General features: G+C 26.8%; 1 protein-coding gene across 4 annotated transcripts in view; it reads right to left on the bottom strand.

Moving 5' to 3' along the window:
* LOC107455319 (potassium voltage-gated channel protein Shaker) overlaps positions 1-21,800 on the bottom strand; it is a 669,177-nt gene that overhangs the window by 110,200 nt on the left and 537,177 nt on the right. The window contains exon 1 of one of the 4 annotated variants that reach the window (XM_043043588.3): positions 13,967-14,457. The exons of the other annotated variants lie outside the window; for them this stretch is intronic. Coding sequence (XP_042899522.1) covers positions 13,967-13,974 — 8 coding nt within the window. The 5' untranslated portion in view covers positions 13,975-14,457. Of the gene's footprint in view, positions 1-13,966; positions 14,458-21,800 lie in introns of those variants that run through there. 4 annotated transcript variants of the gene reach the window in all.

A 21,800-nucleotide genomic window follows, 5' to 3' on the forward strand; every position in this document is an offset into this window, starting at 1 on the left:
CGTTAAGGGCTTATATCTAAAAAATGTGAAATATCGCAAAATTTTTAAGGAGTTTTAATATGTTCTACACTAAATGCAAGTTAAAAAATATTCAAAAAACATTGTCTCCTCTTAAAATCCCTGTCACAAATATAACAAAGAAGGAACTTTTCCGATCTCATTCTCTGATTTTACCACATTCTTTAAAATACTCAAGGATAGTAAAAGAACTTTCCAAATATAGAAATTTAATTTTTTATGATGTGGTAGCAGTATAGTAATTGTTAAACGATTAAATTTTTGCGGTTTATTTATCATCAAGTTTTTGTTCAAACTGAAAAGCTTGTTTTCTGTTATTGTAGAGATTAAGCTATAAAAACTTTTTCATTTAAGTCACTTTATTTCATCCCCATTTCTTCGAAGGACTGCTAAAATATATCAATATTTTATCGCTGGCTGATACGGTTAGTAAGTTGAACTATTGGCATAATTTTTGCCTTTACAAATCGAAGCACTTAAACAAGTTTTTGATCAGATTTTTTCTGATCATTTACATACTCTCTATAATGAAAAATATTTTGAGACTAAACCTATTAAAATATAAATAAAATTTATATAAATTCTAATACAAATATTAGTCTGAGGACCAGTCAATACGAAACACTGATATAAATGATCAATATTTTCGTAAGATTGCCTCTTTGAATATAACATAAAATATTTATTTTGTAAAATCATGTTTTTTTAAAAATAATTTGAAAAAAAGTAATCTGCAGTAAATTTTCTGTTAAATTCAAATATTACACGAAATATTCATTTATAAAATTATCTGTCGGTTTTTATTGAATAGATGAGATTGAAAGCAAGTAATATATAATGGAATTTGAGATATTGCAAAAAGCATTTATTTTACATTAAATATCGCATAACATGAAATTATTTTATTCAATTATATGTATTTTACGTTACATTACACGAAATATTTAGTTACAGCAAAAAATTTCAAACGAAAAATTTATATTTTGCATAATCGTCTGCCAATTTATCAGTCAATTTTAATTAAATTGGAGAGTTTAAAAACGTGTAAACTTTAGCCGTTTTTTTTGTCGAATTTGAATAGAATATTACACCGAGTATTTATGTTACAAAATCTGAGGACTTTAATATAATCGATGTGTTTGAAAACAGTCAATCTACACTGAAATTTTCAATCTATGGGATTTGACTTTTAAATAAAAGTTTCTTGCAAAACTATCGGTAAGTTTTTATTGAAATGATGAGTTTGAAATTCTATTTACGCTAACATCTTCTAACGAAGAAACGGCATTAATTAAGGAGTAACAGTTTAATTTCCAAAACCTAACTGTTAAAGTTAAAAACTAAAAAAAAAGAAGCACTTTATTTCGAGTATTTTTTATTACAACCAACTACTTTTAGGAATTAAAAATTCCTAGAACTTTAGAGTTATGACATAATTTTATGTTATCACATCAATTTGATATTTATAATAAATTTTTAGATGTTCAGAAATCTATGATAATTGCAACTTATGTTTTGTATATTTGTTTCTTCTAAAAATATGGGAATGCGAATTCAAAATAAAGGTATAGATACGTAAAATACAAATATAGTCAACGAAAAAAGCTTAAGAACGTAGATACATAATTCTGTTTTTTAGTCTTTATGTTCGGCTTAAAATTTCCCACTGTAAATTGTTCATATTTTTGGTCTCACATCTAATAATAGTGTTTATGATATACGAGATATGATTCACAACAACTATTCTGCTTAGTTTGAAGTCAAAAAAGAGAAGGTTGACTGTTTAGTCAATAATGATGACTCCAAAATAATTTTACACAAACAGTGAAATTTCACTGACATGGCGCCATCTGTACGTTTTGTAACAAAATAAACAAACTGCTGAAATTAACAGCAAATATTTAAATTAATATACAAGACTGATCCAAATGTAGCAATTCTGTTTGTGAATAAATAATTCCAATGCTAGCAGAGAGGTCCAAAAATGCACTGAGAAAAACAGTAAGGTTAAAATTGCTTAGAATAGAGCAGCATTTAGCGTGTTTCTGTCTGTATGGGAATACCAATATAGCTCGGTAAATTTTACCTGAGTGCTTTAATATTTATTATGGTAAAATTACCAATAAAATATGGTTTTATAATATGTGATAAAGTATGGTAAATATGTTAATAATAGGTAATTATGCAATAATATCTTAGAGCATAGCATTACGATTTATTCGGTTAAACTATCCCTTTTCAGTTTAGTATTTTTTATTTCCCATGTAACAGTATGAAGCCGTAACTGTACACCGTACTGTATTACATTATGAGACAGTTACCATAAGAAGAAAAGTAACGAAATGTATGGTTTAAATAAAGTTTTTTTTTTTTAGTTTCTATTATCAGAATTTGTTTTTATTAAAAGAAATGTTATTACCATACAGTAAGCTAATTTTACCAGAATTTCTTTTTCGAGTGTTAACAGGATTTTAATAAAATAACTACTGTTAAGACTATAATTAAAACACTGTTTATAAACTAATATCAAGAGGCAATTTGTATAATTTAAATACAGTTTAAAATACAATTATTATTTGTTCAAATTTGAGCAAATAATATATGAAATTAAAGTATTGAGAGACTAAAGTTATCTTAGCTATATTTTGTTTGATTAAAATAAATATGTAATGTTTAGATCTGACAACTACAGTAATCATTCCCTAATTTTGAAATTTTCCGGAATTTATGATAAAAAAATAATTTTTTAAATGTTTTAAAGAAAAGAAATTTGGATAGGTAAAATAATTAAATGATGTAAATCAAATATTGTGTTTGATCCCTGAAAAGAGTTTTCAATTCCTCAATCGAAAATTTTTAAAATCAATTTCAAAATAATATAGTATGTATTATTTTTTTTACTTACTCTATATGAAATTTATGTTTCTAACTAATTGTTTTTAAAACTGATCTGCTTTTAAGAGATAACTTAGTTTTTTTAAATAATGCGAAATAGATAATTTTTTTGAATTCTGAATCGTTTTCCGGAATTAAGTCTGAAAAATAGTAGCATATTTTTTATTACTCTTGTTTGTATAATTTTACTTTCAAATAATGTATAATTTAATCTTGAATAATATTAGTGAAAATTAATATTTGCATAATAATATTAATGAAATTATAATGTATAATATTTGCAAACACTTATTAAAAAGTAATACTCTTAAAAATGGGCAATGAAAAATATTTTGAGATTACGTTAAGTATTTGACGTTTCAAGTACGCTTCTTACAACAAATTGAGTTAAATAATGATGGGCATTGTTGCAATTGATAATTTTATTTATAAATGTATTCATAACGAATGATATATATATGATATAGTGAGTTAAATAATGAAATGCACTGTTGAACGATAATTTTATTTGTAACTCTATTTATGAGAATTTATATATGTTATAGAACTTTATCCTACATCGTGAATTAAATAATGAAGCTCATTGTTGTAACGCCCATTTTCTTTATATTTCAATTATATTCGAAGTTCAATCGTGAATTAAATTGTTGAATGAATAATTTCTTTATATATTTGTTCATAATAAATGATATGCATGATATAGGGACATTGTTATTCATAGTAATTTAAATAATGCAACGCATTGTTGAACGAAATATTTATTTACAACCCTATTTATGAGAATTAATATATGCTATAGAACTTTATTCCACATCGTGAATTAAATAATGAAGCTCATTGTTGAAGTGACCATTTTCTTTATACTTAAATTATATTCGAAGTTCATCATATATATATATATATATATATATATATATATATATATATATATATATATATATATATATATATATATATATATATATATATATATGAAATGGAAATGATAAAAATTGTAAAATAAATAGCAATAAATAGCAATGCTTATTGGTGTAAGGGTGAGCTTCTACTCTTCATAACATTTATGATACGAGATTAAATCCGCTGGAATATTAAAGGCCTTTTTTGTATTATACTAATGAATGCTTCAGCAGATTTATTCCAGACATTCAACGGTTAGATTGCAAATATACGTCAGACATATTTATCAATGAAAAATTTAAGTAATCTGAATGAAATTATGCAGAAGTAAAGATATTTTCGTTATAAAACTGAGTTTATTTACTGATTGTGACATGCACGAAATACAGGCTGGAATTAGTATTATCACTAAAGGTGAATGGATAATGGGTCAACTGTTAGTGGTTGTGATTTTCTCAAGAAATCATTTCTTAATTTTGTAACGAGATTGTGTATATCTTGTGGTTTAAAGGAGACATTTTCCTAGACTTTTGTTATTTTGTCTTAAAAATAATACTCTGTTTATATATTTTGGAACGTATTTAACCATAATATCGTTCCAATGTCCGGCAACTATACTTTCATAGCTTTATAATAAAATAAGCTCACCGGAAAAAAATCATTAGAAATCATTGGGGAAATTATTAAAAGTATAATTTAATTTCAATTAACTTGGTCTCTAAACTTTATTGTGTATCTCTGGGATTCTATCCCTGGTGGTTGCTTGAAGATCACCCAGGTTTAGTTCAATGAGTATGAAATTTCGTGGTAAGTTAAGGCATCCGATGCGCAATGCTGAGTACATTGCAGCCATTACACTATTGGTCATAAAATTGGTGAAACTTAACCCACTTAATAACTTCTGCAACTTTTGTCATTTTGTTTAGATGTAAAGAATTGAATTAGGCAATAACAAATCTTAGATAAGTAATTAAATCCTCCAAGCATTGAGTCCCCATGTAAAATTGTACTGAAAGTTCCCTGGTACGCATTTCCCATTCAACAACAGAACCAAGCATATAGGAAAGCCTGCTTCTAGAACTTCGAAAAAAGACGAATCTAACGCTCAGAGGGTCACTACGAAGAATTTGTGTATTTTAAAAAATTTTAAAGATTTAATTGTATTATAATTGTACTATATTGTTTAAACTAATTAAAAGTGATTTAAACGACATAAAAAAACTGCCTTAATTTATAAAAAAACAAAGATATTTATCAAATATCTAAAATCAGATAATTATATAATTGTAAATTATGTAAAAAAACTGATTTCAGAATAGTGTTGGTTCAGTTTTGTCTGAAACAATCAAAAGAGAATACGATGCTGTAGGATTGGAGGATATTCTGATTGGAGGAAATTCTGATTGGAGGAAATTCTGATTGGAGGATAAAATTGTATTTTAAATCCTTCGAAAGAAAATATTCCCATTCACCGTTATTTTATTTTAAAAAATGAATTAAAAATGATTAAAACATATTTGGAATTTCCCCTCCATATTCACACCTTTTATAGTTGTATTTTGTAAGGAGGAAAAAGGCCTCTTAAGTTCCGCGTCAAGCATTATAATTACGACGTTTTATCCAATGTTCATAACTTCTATGCGGTTGCAAGTTGATAGATTTCGCAGAACAATTAAAATATAATAGGGTGTGTGAGTCTTCATAAAACCAGTTAAATATTCTTTCAGCTTGATAACTTTGCTGTTGTCATCTTACAAAAATAAAGGTACAAATCTGCAGTTTCATCACAAAGATGTGAAATAAAAGATCTGATCACGAAACATGTCGGTTCACGCTAGTGATTGTCTCCGTGAACTGGCCTGAAACATAACACAAAATATATCCTTAAAGCCAGAGCTGTGCAGTCGGTATTGAGAGTACTACTCCTGATTATACTGAGAATTTGACACCAACTTATTGGAATCTTTCCAGGATGTTCAAAAGAAATTTAGATATTAAATTCAATTCGTAATTAAACTATTGGATATAAATATGTTTGATTCAAAATTACATTTTGTATTTCAGCATATCACTTGGGGATTAACCTTACGAAATATATTTGTATAAAATATTGAAATTGCACAAAACCACTATTAGAAAAGATCTAAGTATCAATATCACACCAAACCACACTCTTGCACACTCAAATTTGTAAACATCTTATTATAAAAAGTGTTTTTAGGAAACATTCTGATATACTACAAATGATGGTGGAATTCATTCGGATATCTCTTTAATTTAATTTTTGAATGTGAAATAAATTTAATATTGGCATCGAAGTAATTTTAAATGGTACGAACAGTTTTTTTTATAATTTATAATTTAAATAATTGTCACAACATTTCTTTGAGTAATATTTTTATCCACATTTTAATAATAAATATTTGTTCATATGACTTTGACTTAAAATTCGTTTCTTGTTTTAAACTGTAGGATCTATATGAGCAATTTTACAAATAAACGCCAATTAGGCGGCCAAAAAAATAAAAAAAATTGGGGGAGGGGGGCACGCTATTTCAACCTGAATTTCCTTCTTTTTTACACCCTAAAAAAGCAAGAAGAAATCGCGAACATAGAAATTTTTTCTTTGTGACATACTTTAAATGACAAAATACCAATTTCAAATTTTTCCCGATTTTTTCAATTTACGAACTTCGATTAAATTTTTTTACTTTTGTTTTTTATACTAAAATATAGTCTTATAGTATGAAATCTTTATAAATGCATTTTAAAGAAACATTATAATAATATTATATTTATGTAAAAATCGCTTTATCTGAATAAATGGCTCAGATTTATCTGAGCCATTTATTTTAAAATTGGTATTTTGTCATTTAAAGTATGTCACAGAGAAAAAACTCCATGTTTAAGATTTTTTCTTGCTTTTTTAGGGTGTAAAAAAGAAGAAAATTTATGTAGAAATAGCGTGCCCCCCCCCCAAAAAAAAGAATTTTTTTTTGGCCGCCTAATTGGCGTTTATTTGTAGAATTGCTCATATAGGAACCAACCGGGATTGGAGTTGATTTTTTTCTTCCAACTGATCCTTACATTTAATACAATCAAAGTACTTCTTTTGGTTGGAAGGATTAAGTCTTTGTCAGATAAGCCTATTACAGTTTAACTTTGAATTACGGTCCAATCTTAATAAAGTCTTAAAAACTTTTCAAGCTACCGATAATATGATATATCGCTGTACCCATTTTTCTAAGAGTCTAAGGATGTGAATTTTCCAGTACTTTAATCCCATAATCGGTTTTATCCCTAAATTCATAACACAAGTAGGCAGTTAATGTAATTCAGTGAGAAAATTTAAAATATTATTAACTTACTTTTAAATTGTAACACGTCTAATATATTGCACTTAAATTATATGTTAGGTAACATTATAATGATAACTGCATGTTTTTCGAAATATATACTGTTTTTTTATTGCATTTTTTATTAGATAAAGATTAAACACGAAGAATATTAAACCTTATTTTCGAGAGTAAACGGAAGTTAGTTTTTAATTTGATATAAATAATCCGCTTTATCCCTATAACGCAAGTGTGTAGTTGATTTCATTGAGTGAGAAAATTTAAAATAGTATTAACCTATTCTTTTAATTGTAACATAGCAATTATACTGAAATTTGAAAGCAAAATTATATGTTATATAAGATTATAATAATATCTACATGCTGGTACGTAATATATATTATTTTTCTATTGCATTTTTTATTAGATAAAAATTAAACATAGAGAATGCTGAACTATTTTTCCGAGAATCTAAGGAAGTGAATTTTTTCTATAACTTATTTTCTTCTGAGTATCATTACGCAAGTAGGTAATTAGTTTCATCCAGTAAGAAAATTTAAAACAGTATTAACTTATTTTTTAATTATAACATGTCTAATATATTGCAATTAAAAATAAAATTATATGCTATATAAGATTATAATGGTAACTACACGATTGGACGCAATACATATTGCATTTTAAGTATATTTTTTTATAAGATAAAAATTAAATACTTTAGTTTCACGAACGTTATGAAATCAAATCTGTGATTTTTTACAGTGTCATATATTTATGGTAACAAAATAACATTGGAGAACTAAGTCACCTTTTTTAGTGATCTGTGGCATGGGTTTGCAATAAAACATGATACCAATAAGCTTTTATGGTTTGATCTGCTGTAAAGAATGAAGAGTTGAAAGATACTTTGAACAGTGAATACATTTTCCTTGAATACAGTGGTTTCTTTGGAGAGCTTCCAGCTGCTTTATTTACCTCTTGTTGCAGAACGTGCGAAGTTGTTGATCAATTTACAGAAAAGGTGCGCCGTTTTAAGTAACTTTTAGTCTAATGGTCAATTTTAAATAACAGAAAAATGCATTTTTTCTTCTTTTCTTAAGAAAATATGATGCTCGGTAATTTTCACACTTAGATGATATATGTACTTGTTAAAAGTATATAAAATATTTAAAATAAAATCAAGAAATGCTTTGGGTATTTAAATATTTGTTTATAGTGTTTCTAAATTCAACGTTTGATTTGATTGATAATTTGTCTCGAACATTTAAGCAATATTCGAAAATTCTGTTAAAATTACCAATCTATATTTTGTATGCCATGCTCAAAGGTTTATGATAAAATCATCAAATTTTACCATATTTACCAAATTTTTTCTCTTATTATAAAACTATACTTGATTATTTTCCAACTCCCAACTAGAGAATGACCTTCCGTCATAGAGGTCTCTGAAGGGCAGATTTGTTGGCCACTCTTTCAGAGGCACTATATTAGGTGGGTCAATGTTGCTCACACATTAAGAACAGATAGTACAGAGAAGGAAAGAAAAATCCATGCCTTGGCCACGATTCGAACCCAGTACCTTTCGCATGCAAGGCTAGTTCCCTGACCCCTACGCAGGCCGGTCGCGGATATACTTTATTGTTAATCTTACCAAAATCAGTACAAAAGCACTTCGAAAAAAATGCTTAGCTTTTTGCTTTTTTCAAAGACACTGAAACATGAAAAATTGTAGCATTTTCTGGTCGTTTTTAACATACTCTTTCACTCAGAGCACAAATATTTAGTTTTGAACTGTTTCTAATCATCCCAGAAACATGAATTCGATGAGCCTGATTAAATATTCGTTTTCATTTATAGGATTCCTTCTTGTTAAAGAAATTTTTCACTGTGGTTTTTATACTTTTTTGCTATTAAACCAATCTTTTTAGTAAAATTATAGCTTAGTAGATGGTTATTAAAATAAACAAAAAGTGAAACATTTATTTTTCGTTTCGTAAATTGGTAATTGCTGTTGTTTATTTATGAAAAATATTTCCAATATAGAGCCGAAAGTTATGTAAAAGAAAAAAATCCCGCTGAGTTAGATATACATTAAACGAATAAAAGTAAAATAATTTCCTATCACCATCTCATAAGTAAATGAGGAAAAAAAAAGGATTAGTGGAATGAAAATAAATGTACCAAAAATGCCCACTTTTAAATCCGGATAAGTATACTTTCAGTTAAGCTTCATTCATTTAGTAAAAATTATAGATGTATTGAAATAATTCAGAAAAAGATACGGGCATATTTATTTAACTGCAAAACATGAAATATGATGCACATCAGAATCAAAATGGGAGAAATATAAAAATCTAGATCTTTGAAATCTTTTTTTAAGAAACACGAGGAACTGGTAAGCGTCAATAACGAGACTTACGAGAACATAATACATTTCTGTGCAATCATTAAGAGAAATTACTTATGCAAGGTACATGAGTAATAATTTAAAATTCAATTCATTCTAAGTTTCTGTAATTATTTTTATGTGTAGTAAGTATTAATTTTTTTATTTCTTAATTTGCATCAGATTTTACCATATGTAAGTCACTTTATTATTCGCTTCAGACTTGATAAATTCTCTAAATATTTTGGCACCTGATTTATGGCAAATGATGCATGATGTGATTATTTTATTTCTTCCATTGAGTTAGAATTGGACTTATGCTAGTCCCCCAAGACCCTTAGTGTTATTTAAAAAAAGTGATACAAAATTCAGGAAAAAAACTGATTATTACAACTGATTATTAAGTATAATGAGAGCCATGATGGCTCAGAGGATAGAGCGTTCGCTTTCCAATAAGGTAAATCAGGCTTGAATCCTAGAAATGATCTATATGAATTACGTATCCGGCTGGCACCGACCACAGTCCTGACGTAAAATATACTCAGTGGCAGACGAATAATAGGTTAGAGTTCTCTTGTTGCCAGGTTAACAGTGGGAGGTTTTTGTGGGTTTCCTCTCCATGTAACTCAAATGTGGCTTAGTTCCCTCAAGAAGTGCAAATTTCTCCCAATACTTGATCGAGCAGTTTCCTTGTCTTTGGGATTGGGTTCAAAATTACAAGGTTTAGGAGATGAACATTAGAAGTCGTAAACCCAAAATTGAATCCACTGTTCAATGACAGTTATAAAATAAAATAAAATGAAATGAGTATAATGATAAAATAAATGCAAACTAAATTTTTTTTCTTAAATTTTCAGAAATGCAAAACTTTTTGAACTATTAATAAAGTAAATTTTTAAGATCTAAAAAGTATCAAGACCCATTTATTTAAATAATTTCTTTTCATAAATATTACATATAATGAAAGAGTTTAATAAAATAGTAAGTTTTTGAAAAAAAATCAAGAGTAAAAAATAAAAATTCATAAATGTAAAACTTTAAAACTGTATAATTCTCTGTAACAGTATGATTCAATCTATATACAGAATTTAAAAAATCATTTTCCAAACAATGCATTCAATTTTATCATTTTTTGTTCATTCAATTCGACACAGGTAATCAGAAGGAAATATAATAACAAATTAGGCAATGCTTAATATCAGACTTACATATGACAAAAATGCAGTATCATAAAGCAACGTATGTTTGTTTCTTTTAAATACTAAGCCCAAACGTATCATTTTTAATAAAACGCTAAAAATTTACGTTAATGAAAACTTTCGTAATGAACTAAGGAAACATTAATTAGTTTTTTACCTACTCAAAATACCATAACTATAAAATATTGATTTTAGTACATATACATAGTTTTCAAGAATTAAATCCCTAAGTGCAAAGGTTTAAGTCATTTAAGCTTTACGTATATGAAATTCTTTATAGTACCTTGCATTGAAATTTCACCTTAGGCAAAATATCCACCTAAATGATTGAAATTTACTCTTAACGGTAAAACAAAATATTAGTCATATATAATTCACCCACATCGAGAAAAATAATGGTCAAAACTACCTGAATATTTTAAAATTTACCGTGTTCGTGGCCTGATGGAAACACCAAAAAGCTCCATAACTTTCACTGGAGTGTTTTTGCATGGATTTATGTAAAATTAGCAATAAAATAAAACTTTATAATACGTGATAAAATTTGTCAAATACGCAAAAATTTAGTATTTTTATCATGATAGCTTATAGCATGAAGTAAAAACAATTTATTTGTTTAAATGTACTTTTCAGTCTTGCATTTTTTGTTAAATGTTTGGAAGTAAGAAATATAATTTTGAAAACCAGAATTTCCAGAAAAACCGTTACTATTTGAACGAAAAAATTATTTAATGAATGCTTAGATACCACACATTTTGGTATTTATTACTTGATCAATGTTTCTATTTACTGGAAATGTAATTACTACAGAGCACGGTAATTTTACCAGACTTGTTTTCTCTATAGAAATGCCTATAATATTTACTACTCATAAAATAATCAAATTCTACTCAAATTGTTTTGAATAAAAATTTAAAAAATATTTCTAATTGCTTCTAAAATGTAAATTAATGTAAATTTTTCTTTTGAAAATATATAAAAAAATGGAAAAAATAAAATTAAACCAAGACCCTTAAAAATATAATTTCTCTAATATATTCACCAGCAAAAAAATCATCCACAATAATTGACGTTTAATAAGCAATATCATGGGATTTCTTTTTATTATGTTTTAAAAATTTGTATATATTCATACAATTATAAAAATTAAAAAATTTATATGAATTTGTCTTTTTGATTAGTTAAATAGCAAAAATTTAGTTGTATTTAACAGATGTCTTTTCACATTTTTTTTATTTTGTTTAAATATTGAAAATGCTAATTCATATAAGTTTCTAAAATATTATTTTTAAAAAGCATTTTTGCCTTAAATTTAATGAGTATATAAGATATTCCAGAAATTTTTTTAAGAATTGTAAAGTTACTTTTTAATTTTCATTACTTTTCGCACCACTTAAATAGTTTACAGGAGTGTCGCTGATTGTTAAAAAAACTGTGAATACTTTAAACAATAAAAATAAAATAAAAATAAAGTAGAATAATATTTAATGGCATTTATATTTACTGCTAATTACATGTAGGTAGTCTTTAGAAGAGAAAATTCAAATTAAAAACATGTTCATATTTTAATATAAAATCAAATTACTTCAATGCTAACATTAACTGCCCTGTATAATTCTGAAAGTTGTGAGCGAATAAAATATTTTAATAAATCAAATAAGCAGATGAATTATTTTTAAAGCACCAGCAAATCAAGTAATATATATTCAATTGGAATTGCAATAACTTTACTAAAATTTATTAAGCGATTGTGCAAGAAATCATTAGTATTCAATAAGAAATTGAGAATCTGCAATCAGAAAGTTGTCTCAAATTAAGGGAAGACAGTTTCCTCATTTACTTATTCATATTTCTGATGTTATAACAATAATTTAAATCACTATATTTCAAATTTAAAGATACTAAATAACAAATAAATATAAATGAAAATTAGATTTAAAAAAATGAGATTAACTTAAAATACAGGTTTGCATAATTTTGCATAAACTAAGCTTTTGATATGAAACAACTATGAGTTTATCAGAACTACTATATTTCTTATTACATTTAATTTAAAATTGAAATAAATAAATGCATACACTGATTTTTTTAAATGCAAAAATAAAAAATATTTATGATATTTTAAAATGGAAATGAAAAATAAAACAGCTCAAATATAAATTTTAACTATTAAAAATTATATGTTGCATTTTAGCAAGCAACTAAAATGGGAGAAATCATACATAATACAAATACTTCTGTAAATTACTTAAAACTTCTGTAACTTAATTAAAAGCGTTCCCCAACTTCATTTAAACTTCATAAATTCACTTAAAGTAATTTAATATTGACATTGTACTAAATCTACGAAATTTGTCTAAATTTTAATTTAATTTTACTAAAATTAATGGGAAAATTAAAATTATTTGTTTGAACAATATTATGCGCAAATGAAATTTGGAAGCTAAGAAAGATTGCATTTCCCAATAATTTTGATTAATTTATTTTGTTTTGAAATTAGGGTATATGTGTTTTGATTTTTAAGTTAGTTCTGTTAGTTTGGGTAATTTTTGTTGCATAAATTCAAAATATGAATACAAAAATATTGTTTGATAAAATTTCATGAAAATTAAATTTCATCGTGTTTAATTTGATTGATTCATAATTTCAAGCTTTAGGATAAAAAATATTTAAAAAATCTTGATATGAGATATGTATAAATGAAGCGCAAATATTTGATGAAAAAATAGTATATTAAGACGAGCAATCTTAATTTACTCTTTAGAAATGTTAATAATAGAAAGCTTAATTTAGCAGGAATTGTTTTCACAGCTTAATAAATATAAATATAATTATTTTGAGTATTTATTTAATGGTTAATGCAGGCAAAAATATGTTATAAAATACGTGAAAATATGTTATATGTTAGAAAAATGTTATCATCATATTTATAGCAAACACTTTATTTTCCCCTAAAAAGGCCTAAGAATTTAAGAAAAAATTTCACGTACTCAAAATTAATTTTAAACAAATGTCATGCGGATATCTTTTAAGAATAATTTTTACTAATACAATGTTTCGTTGTAATGTATTAAATTAATTGAAAAATTTATGCAGAATTTGTTAAGATTGAATAAAGGTTTTTTGAAATATTTTGCGTTTTTTTAATTAGTCACAATGCTTTATATTTTATTTATTTAAACTATATTATATCTTTCAAAAATATTTTTTTTAAATTGATGAAATTTACTTACTCGTTCATATGCCACTTGGTTGTACATTTCCTAGTTTATTATCAAATACTACTCTCGTATGCCTAGGCAAAATTTTTCTCATCATTTTTCCACCAGCTTTCTTATTCATCACTTTTTCATAAACAAAAGAAAAAGCTAATCTTTCTTCAAAACAAATGTTCTTGCTTTCAAAAACTTTCATGTTTAGGTTCATTTCAAAAACGCACAAGTAAATAAAAAAAATAAAAAAATACTAGTAAAAGTTTTTTTGGCGATCACGAGAGATTTAATTTACGCCAGTCAAATATTATGTCACCAGCATTAATTAATCCGTCAAACATAAAAACAAGGAAGACAGCAGAAAAAAAAATCGCCAAGCTTGCTCTATTTTTAAAACACTTTGCCACTTGGTTTGTGAACAAGTACGCTTTTACCACTTATTTTAAACATTGTCATCTTCCTCAGCAGATCATCATAGCTCGTTGCTACGCCTACGCTAGTTTGCTACTGCCACTTTTACTCGAGCGGCCATCTGTTAGCTTTTGTGTGTAGTTTATTTTTAGTTATGTACTTTAGTTTTCTTGGCATCCATCTCGCTATGTTTGTGTGTGCGCACATTCCCCTTTAAGAAAAGAACGCCATCTCTTTTATTATGGTCTAACTACTGCACAAAATAAAACGAAGAAAAAAGGGAATGAATCACGTTTGAATTGCGGGAATTTCTCTCTCCGTCAACAATCTTATTCTTTTCTTATCAAATTTACGTCTTGAAGGAATTCCAAATATTGATACCAGGAAAAATGGGACGATGTGAAAGTTTTAAAATAGTTTTTTTTTTCTTTGTGTGTGATCGAATTTAAGGTTGAGGAAGTTTTATTTATCGAAGAATTATAATGAGTTTGGCGAAGTTCATTTAAATTGAAAGAATTTAAAAATTGCAAGAAATGGCGAAGATGAAAGGATTTAGAATAACGATTTTTTAATAAAATGCTATGTAAATAATAAGATATTATAATTTTTTTTTTCAAATTTTAAAATTGGAACATATTGCAAAAATGACATCAAATCAAAGTCCTATTTGAGATTTAAGAAACATTTATTTCCAAACACTATTTTATAAAATTACTTTTAGAAATATCGATAAATTATATATGTTTTCATATTTTATTATTTCTTTAAAATATAAATTGGATTTTTTGCACTGTGTAAGGCATACATTAAAGTCTGACTAATGTAAATGCATTTTAAATTGACTTATCAAAAAGTACTAAGATTCGGCACTATGAAAGGGCAGAAGAACTTAATCATGCTTATTACCGCCAAAGATATTTAAATTGTAAATATTTGAAAGTTTTTCTAAGTACTAGATTTAAACAAACATCAAAAATAAAATTTTATTTATATACCATCATTTAAAGTGTATGATTTGGTAAACAAATGATAAACTCCTACGTAAAAATTTGAGTATAGCAATGCAAAAGTAAATAAAAAAATAAAAAAGTTTGCACGAAATATAATAAACACTTTGTACAGATACACTAAACACTTTGTACAGATTTGGGCGATGAGTTTTACAATATTTGTTCACTGCAGTCGATCTATAGAATTGTGTAATTAAATTTAAGAGGTACAATGGTATGGTTGAATTAGTATCCTATTTAAGATTGCAGAAAAATGAACAATATAATATTAAGTTTCAACACGTTTTAAAAAACTCCTTTTTACGATTTTTCAAAGACGTTTTCAATTATTTTTATGCAGGAACTAAATTCATTTAAAATATTTTCCATTTGAATAGTTTTTAAATTCAACTAAAGTGTAAAATTTTAAAGTATTAAATTTTAAAGTATTAAATTGAATTGTATAATATGATTACAGAGATACAAGGATAAAAATGCTGGTAAAATTTCTTTACAGTATGGTAATGATACTTCTATCAAAATAATTCATGATTCTGGTTCATAAAATAAAAATAAGTGGTATTTAAACTATTTATTTGGCCATTTATTGACCCTACTTTTTTTCTCAGAGTAAAATTCATTCAGCGTAAAATTCTCGTTACCAATGTTTTATTCCACAAATTGCACAAAATTCAAATAACATGCGAGTAAGCACTCTTTATAATAAGCATTTAACACAATGAAAAGAAGATAGTAAGTATCGGAATTTTGAAGAATTTAGAGACACCAATAAATTAATATTAAGTAGTTGCAAACTTTTACCACACTCAAAACAATACAATAAAAAAATTGTACCCAATCTAAAAATTTTCATTTTTTCTAACATATAACTTTAGCTTTAACAATATCAAGGTCTAAATGTTCATAGATTCAAATAATTTTACTGCTTTTTAAAAAGTTCGAAAGAATTTTTTTACACTAGAGATTTGGGAAACAACCAATTGTTTTGACATTAACTGAAGCATGAAGGTCATATGTTTTAAATTAAGATATTTTAGACATAAAAAAATAATTTGAGTTCGAAATACTAGTATTTTTTTAAATCTCATAGGAATATAAAAGTTTCACGATAATTCTTTTGTGTAAAGTCTTTTATATTTAGATATTTTAATCGAAGGAATATAAACTAGCGGTATTAAAAAATTCGTGAGGATTGACATCTTTCTTGTTTTTGCTACATCCAGTAGAAAAAAAGATTATTAATAATATTTTTTTGCATTTATATTTATTTAAAGATAAAATGATTATATTTTTTTCCAAAATATAAAGTAAAGTAATTTTGCTTGTTTTCGTGATCTGAAACTGATGAACAGAATCCAAAACGTTGCTTTACGTGTTTTAAATTTAAATTAAAAGTCAAAAATATAAAGAATATCTACACATAAACATAAACGTATCTACACATAAAAGAATGGTTTGAAAGTTTTTATGTTTATTTCATTCTTTCTGTATTCTGATCCCATTTTAATTAAGCAATGAACTTTCCCCACAATTATAAAACCAGTTTTTTTAAATATATTAATATGGATATTTTTTGTAATTATTTATTGTTTGGGTAAGAGCTGTGCAAAGCATTTTCAAATTGTAAGGTAAGCAAATTTCTGAAAGATTTTTTTTAATGGTGGGCACTTGGGATGTATTGTTCCATTGGTCAGGAGTGCCAGAACTGCTACTCTCTTCTCGTTTCCCAGTGAGCACTTGTGGAGAAGCCACGGAAGAGGAGCAGCGTCGCCCATGTCACACAACCACAAACCCATTTAAATGGCGGATCACATTCGCACAATCACACAAATGTGAAAGTACATAGAACTCAGAGAGAAAGAAACATCCATGCCCTGAGCGGGATTTGAACCCGCAACCATCGACTCCGCAGTCAGACACGCTAACCACTCGGCCACCTGGTCGGCTCTGAAGAATTTTAAACTGTGTGACGTGAAAAAAATCCAAATTTTTTAGATAACAATTAAATAATTTCCCAGAAATGAAATTTAAAAAATACGAAATTTTTAAATGTGATCCCACAGAATTCTTCACTTAATTTTGTTCAAAGTTCGGATTGTCGTTAAAAATTGTCCAAATAAAATGCATTTTAATTGTCAATAATCTAAAAATCAATTTTTATTTTATTATATTTTCGTTAAGTTTTTTTTTTTTTTTTTTTAATTTTGTGGAACATATTTTATATTTTTTTCCCGAACTGTTTCAGAGGTAAAGCGAATCCGTACATTTAGCTTTAAAGGCGTCAAACCAAATGTTGCGTAATAGGGAAAAGTTGAGAGACTTCTGAAACACGTAAAAAATTCAAAACCGTGCCAGCGTTGAAAGTAAGGCAGAAAAGTTTATATTTTATTCAGAGCGACGTGTGAGCTGTTTTCTAAGAAGCATACTAACACGGATAGAAGTATATTTCAAATATGAAAAGTACAATTTTGAAGAAAAACGAATAGCACTTTATTATTAAAAGCTGAAAAAAGGGCGGATTCAAACAATTTGACAACCTGTGAGAGCAAGTATTGGGCATTAAATGACAGATTTATTAGCGTTTATGTCTTTTATTACTGAGGGCTGGGATACCCTGGTTTGTAGGACGTTGGACTTGTGTTCCTGGGAACGGGAGTTTCAATCCAGCCAAAAGAAGAATCCCCGTGAATTAAATGGTAACAGGTGAGCTCTAAATCTGTCTGGGACACAAATTCCTTGAAGTTCCCATAATAAATCAATGCCTCATGGGGTATTGATCTAGGCATTGTCTTCTGGATTTTGTTCAAAATTGCAAGGCTACGCAGTCGAAAATTGGTAACCGTAAATTCAAAATTTGGGTTTGTAGTTCAACGATGGTATATATTATTATTGAGAATTGTGGTAGCTTAGGGGATAGAGCATTCGCCTCCCAATGAGGTGACCCAGGCTCGAATTACAGTGGTGGCTGGGTGATACGAATTCTGCTACTTACTCGCACCGACCACAGTGCTGACGTAAAATATCCTCAATCGTAAACGGATCAGGGGTTAAAATCTGCTTGCATTCGGGCTATCCATGGGAGGTTTTTGTGGTTTTCCTCACCATGTAACACAAATGTGGGTGAAGAAGTATTTCAAGAAGTCTAGATTGTCTCAATGCTTGATCCAATTTTCCTTCGTCCTCTGGATTGGGCTCAAAATTTGAAAGCTATTGTTTTGAATATTGATAGTCGTAAATTCAGAATTGGGTCGCCTGCTCAACGCTGGTTATAAAAAGAATAAATTAGTAATTACTGTAAAATTACTCAACATAAAAAAAATAATTTGTAATGTAGCGTAGGCGTAACTGGAAGGGTTTAGATTAGTACTTAAATTATTTCAAGGTTATCGAACTTTCATTACATTAATTGTATATAAATTCCGTTATCTAACGTAGTTACTGTTATACGAGTAATAGTTTGGGATTGGTCGGGAGCCAAATTTTACTAAAGAGAAACGAAACAAAATTTTCCTCTAAGGAGTAAGCAATGCATCTGTACCTGGTAGTATTTCAGATCTATAGATATGTATTAATTTTTCTAGCTTTAAAGGTACAGACTATTCAAAGTATTCATTATTCGATAAAATACTGTTAATAAATGCATAAAGTTTGAGAAACTTAGATTTTAAAAATTACAAGAGTGATTTAATAAAATTGTATCAAATTATTTAGACAAAATAGTGATTGATTTAATGCAATGTTAGTTTATTTTGCTACAAAATATTTCTTATAAAAAAATTCCCAAATGATCTAAAATGAAAGTTATATACTAAGAAAAAAAGATGGTAAAAACTGCGAGAATATGGAAAAATTTAGCATGTTTCTGCCTCTATGGGAACACCAAAAACCAACATAATGTTTATCGAAGTGTTTTCGTAAAATTAATAATAAAATATTGTTTTTTAAAATGTGTTAAAATTTGGAAAATGTGGTAAAATTGGGTAATTTTATTATGATTCCTTAGAGCACAGCAGAAAGACTCTTTATACGGTCTCAGATACTTTATACTCTATAGTTTACGCTTCAGTTCTGGATTATTCTTAAATATGTGGTAATAAGAACTAAAATTTTGAAAAAACGAAATTCCGGTAAACCGTAACCATATGAACGGAAAAATTATTAAATTAATTGTTTAAATACCGTATATTTTGGTTTATATAATCAGAATTATTTTTTTATTAGAAATGTCTTTACCAAACAATGCGGTAATTTTAAATGAATTATTTTCTCTGCCTATGTTTATAGTTAAAAGGAAAAATTGCCAAATGAATCGTTTAAATACCGCATATTTTAGTATTTATAATGAAAATAATTGTTTCTCACCAGAAATGCCTTTACCATATAGTACGGTAATTTTACCAGAATTGTTTTCTCCGTCTACGTGTTTAGTTAAGGAGCTGAACTATTTTCCCCAATAATCAATTATTTATGCAAAATTTGGTGTAGTTTGCGTGTACTATGATCAGGAAAAAGAATAAATTATCTTGTACAGTAAACATGATCGGGGTACAGTTGATTTCGGTACTGTTGACATGATTTCTAACCAAAAAGTAAAAAAAAAGGAAAAAAAAAAAAAAAAAAAAAAAAAGCAAGATTTGAGAAAAACTTAGTTTTATATGTTATTCCATTTCGGTGTTTTTTGTTCTCCATGTTTAACAATTTAGAAAATGTTCCATTTAACACCTAACTTCCTTAGGTACATGGACTCAATCTTTACTCAACGGTTTTAATTAAAAGTTTTTTTTTAAAATTTAAATAAGCCCGTTATATATATCGACAGTGTTTCAAAGTCAAAAATATTTTTAAATTATTAGTTTTAAAAGAGTAATTCTTTCAAAATTTGAGTAAACAGAGTTATTTTCTATTAGAGTTTGGAATATTTATTTATTTGTATTGAAAAAAAAACTTTTAGCAATTATAATCAATCAAAATATTTCTCATTCGACAAAAAAGATCCGAATTCGTACAGAATTCTCATTGGCGAACATTCAGATGGCGAAAAACCAAGTTGTCCTTTGCCAAATGGTCATTCATCCAAAATATCTACAGTAAACAAAATACTATTTCTCAAAATCATTGCCAACGTACATAATGATATTATAAATTTTTTCGATGAAATGCCAATGTTTGTGGATCTGCATTGCTGTAACTATTATAATACTGACTGAGATGGCAAAATATTATTATTAAATCTACAGCATCTATATGAGGTAACACAACGCGTAAATAATCTATAACTTTATTGTTCTATGAACTATTCCATGTTTTGAACTATAAGCTATTCATTTATCTATAGGTAAGTAGACATTTTAGCTATTTTTCTACCAGTACTTAATTTTGTGTTCTATTATTGAAATTTGTTGACCATTTAGTTGCTAAAATAATGAAGTATTTCGAACATTTGAAGCTTTAACTTAATGTTAGCTGAATTCATTTCTGAAAAAAGTACTTACATTTACTAAATTAGACAAATGTCTGGTATTTGCAGTAATATTAACAAAAACAGTTGTTATTTCAATATCTAATAGTTTTGCTATTTATGTAAATAATGTGTTTTTTATTTTTTTATTAAGTTAAAATAAAAATGTCCATCATTAAGTAACTCAAAATTATCATAATTATTTTTATTTATTATTTATTTCTTGGTAATAAAAATGATTTATTGTTTGTAAACTTTTATGAAATGTTTTTTGGTAATCTCGTAGTGATGTGTTACAAAATAACTTGTTTCTCTGTTAAAAGTGTTAATTGCATGCATCATGTTGTTTAACGTAACCATAATAAGTAACGTAATTACTTATCACGATAAATAACATTAGTAATATGATTAACTGATAAATGTGTTAGTCATTATGCTTTAATTTATTCGATCAATCATTAAAAAATGTTTATTGAAAGATTGATTGAAAAATTATTATTCACATTCGGACATTGAGGATGCGCCATTAAAATAATTAATTCTTAATTAGCATTTGTTATGTAAATATTGAGAAGATTACTGACAATGTGCAATGTGAATGAAAATCATAATTTAATAGGAAACAAAATATAAATTTGTAGAATTAGCCTAAGTCATGCAACAAAAATATTACTTGATGTTAAAAATTCAATTTCTTATAAAAATCTGTTGCAGAATAATGTTAAAATTTATTGATATACTCACGGGCATTAAAATAAGGACCTTGTTTATTCAAAATCTCAGTTCGAAAATAGACTTACAGATGGCAGCACCAATAAACTTCTGTTTTAGTTTTCTAAAGTCTAACGTATTACTTTTTAAAGTCATTGTTATCTCAAAAAAAAAAAAAATATTTAAAATTTAATTTGATTTTCAAATGCGCTTCAGAAAAATACAATAAACGTACAGGTCCAGCTGTTTCTACTCTTTTAAATAT

Source organism: Parasteatoda tepidariorum, chromosome 4, assembly GCF_982258835.1.
Source record: "Parasteatoda tepidariorum strain Cologne lab strain chromosome 4, Ptep-v5.0, whole genome shotgun sequence".
Taxonomy (NCBI): domain Eukaryota; kingdom Metazoa; phylum Arthropoda; class Arachnida; order Araneae; family Theridiidae; genus Parasteatoda; species Parasteatoda tepidariorum.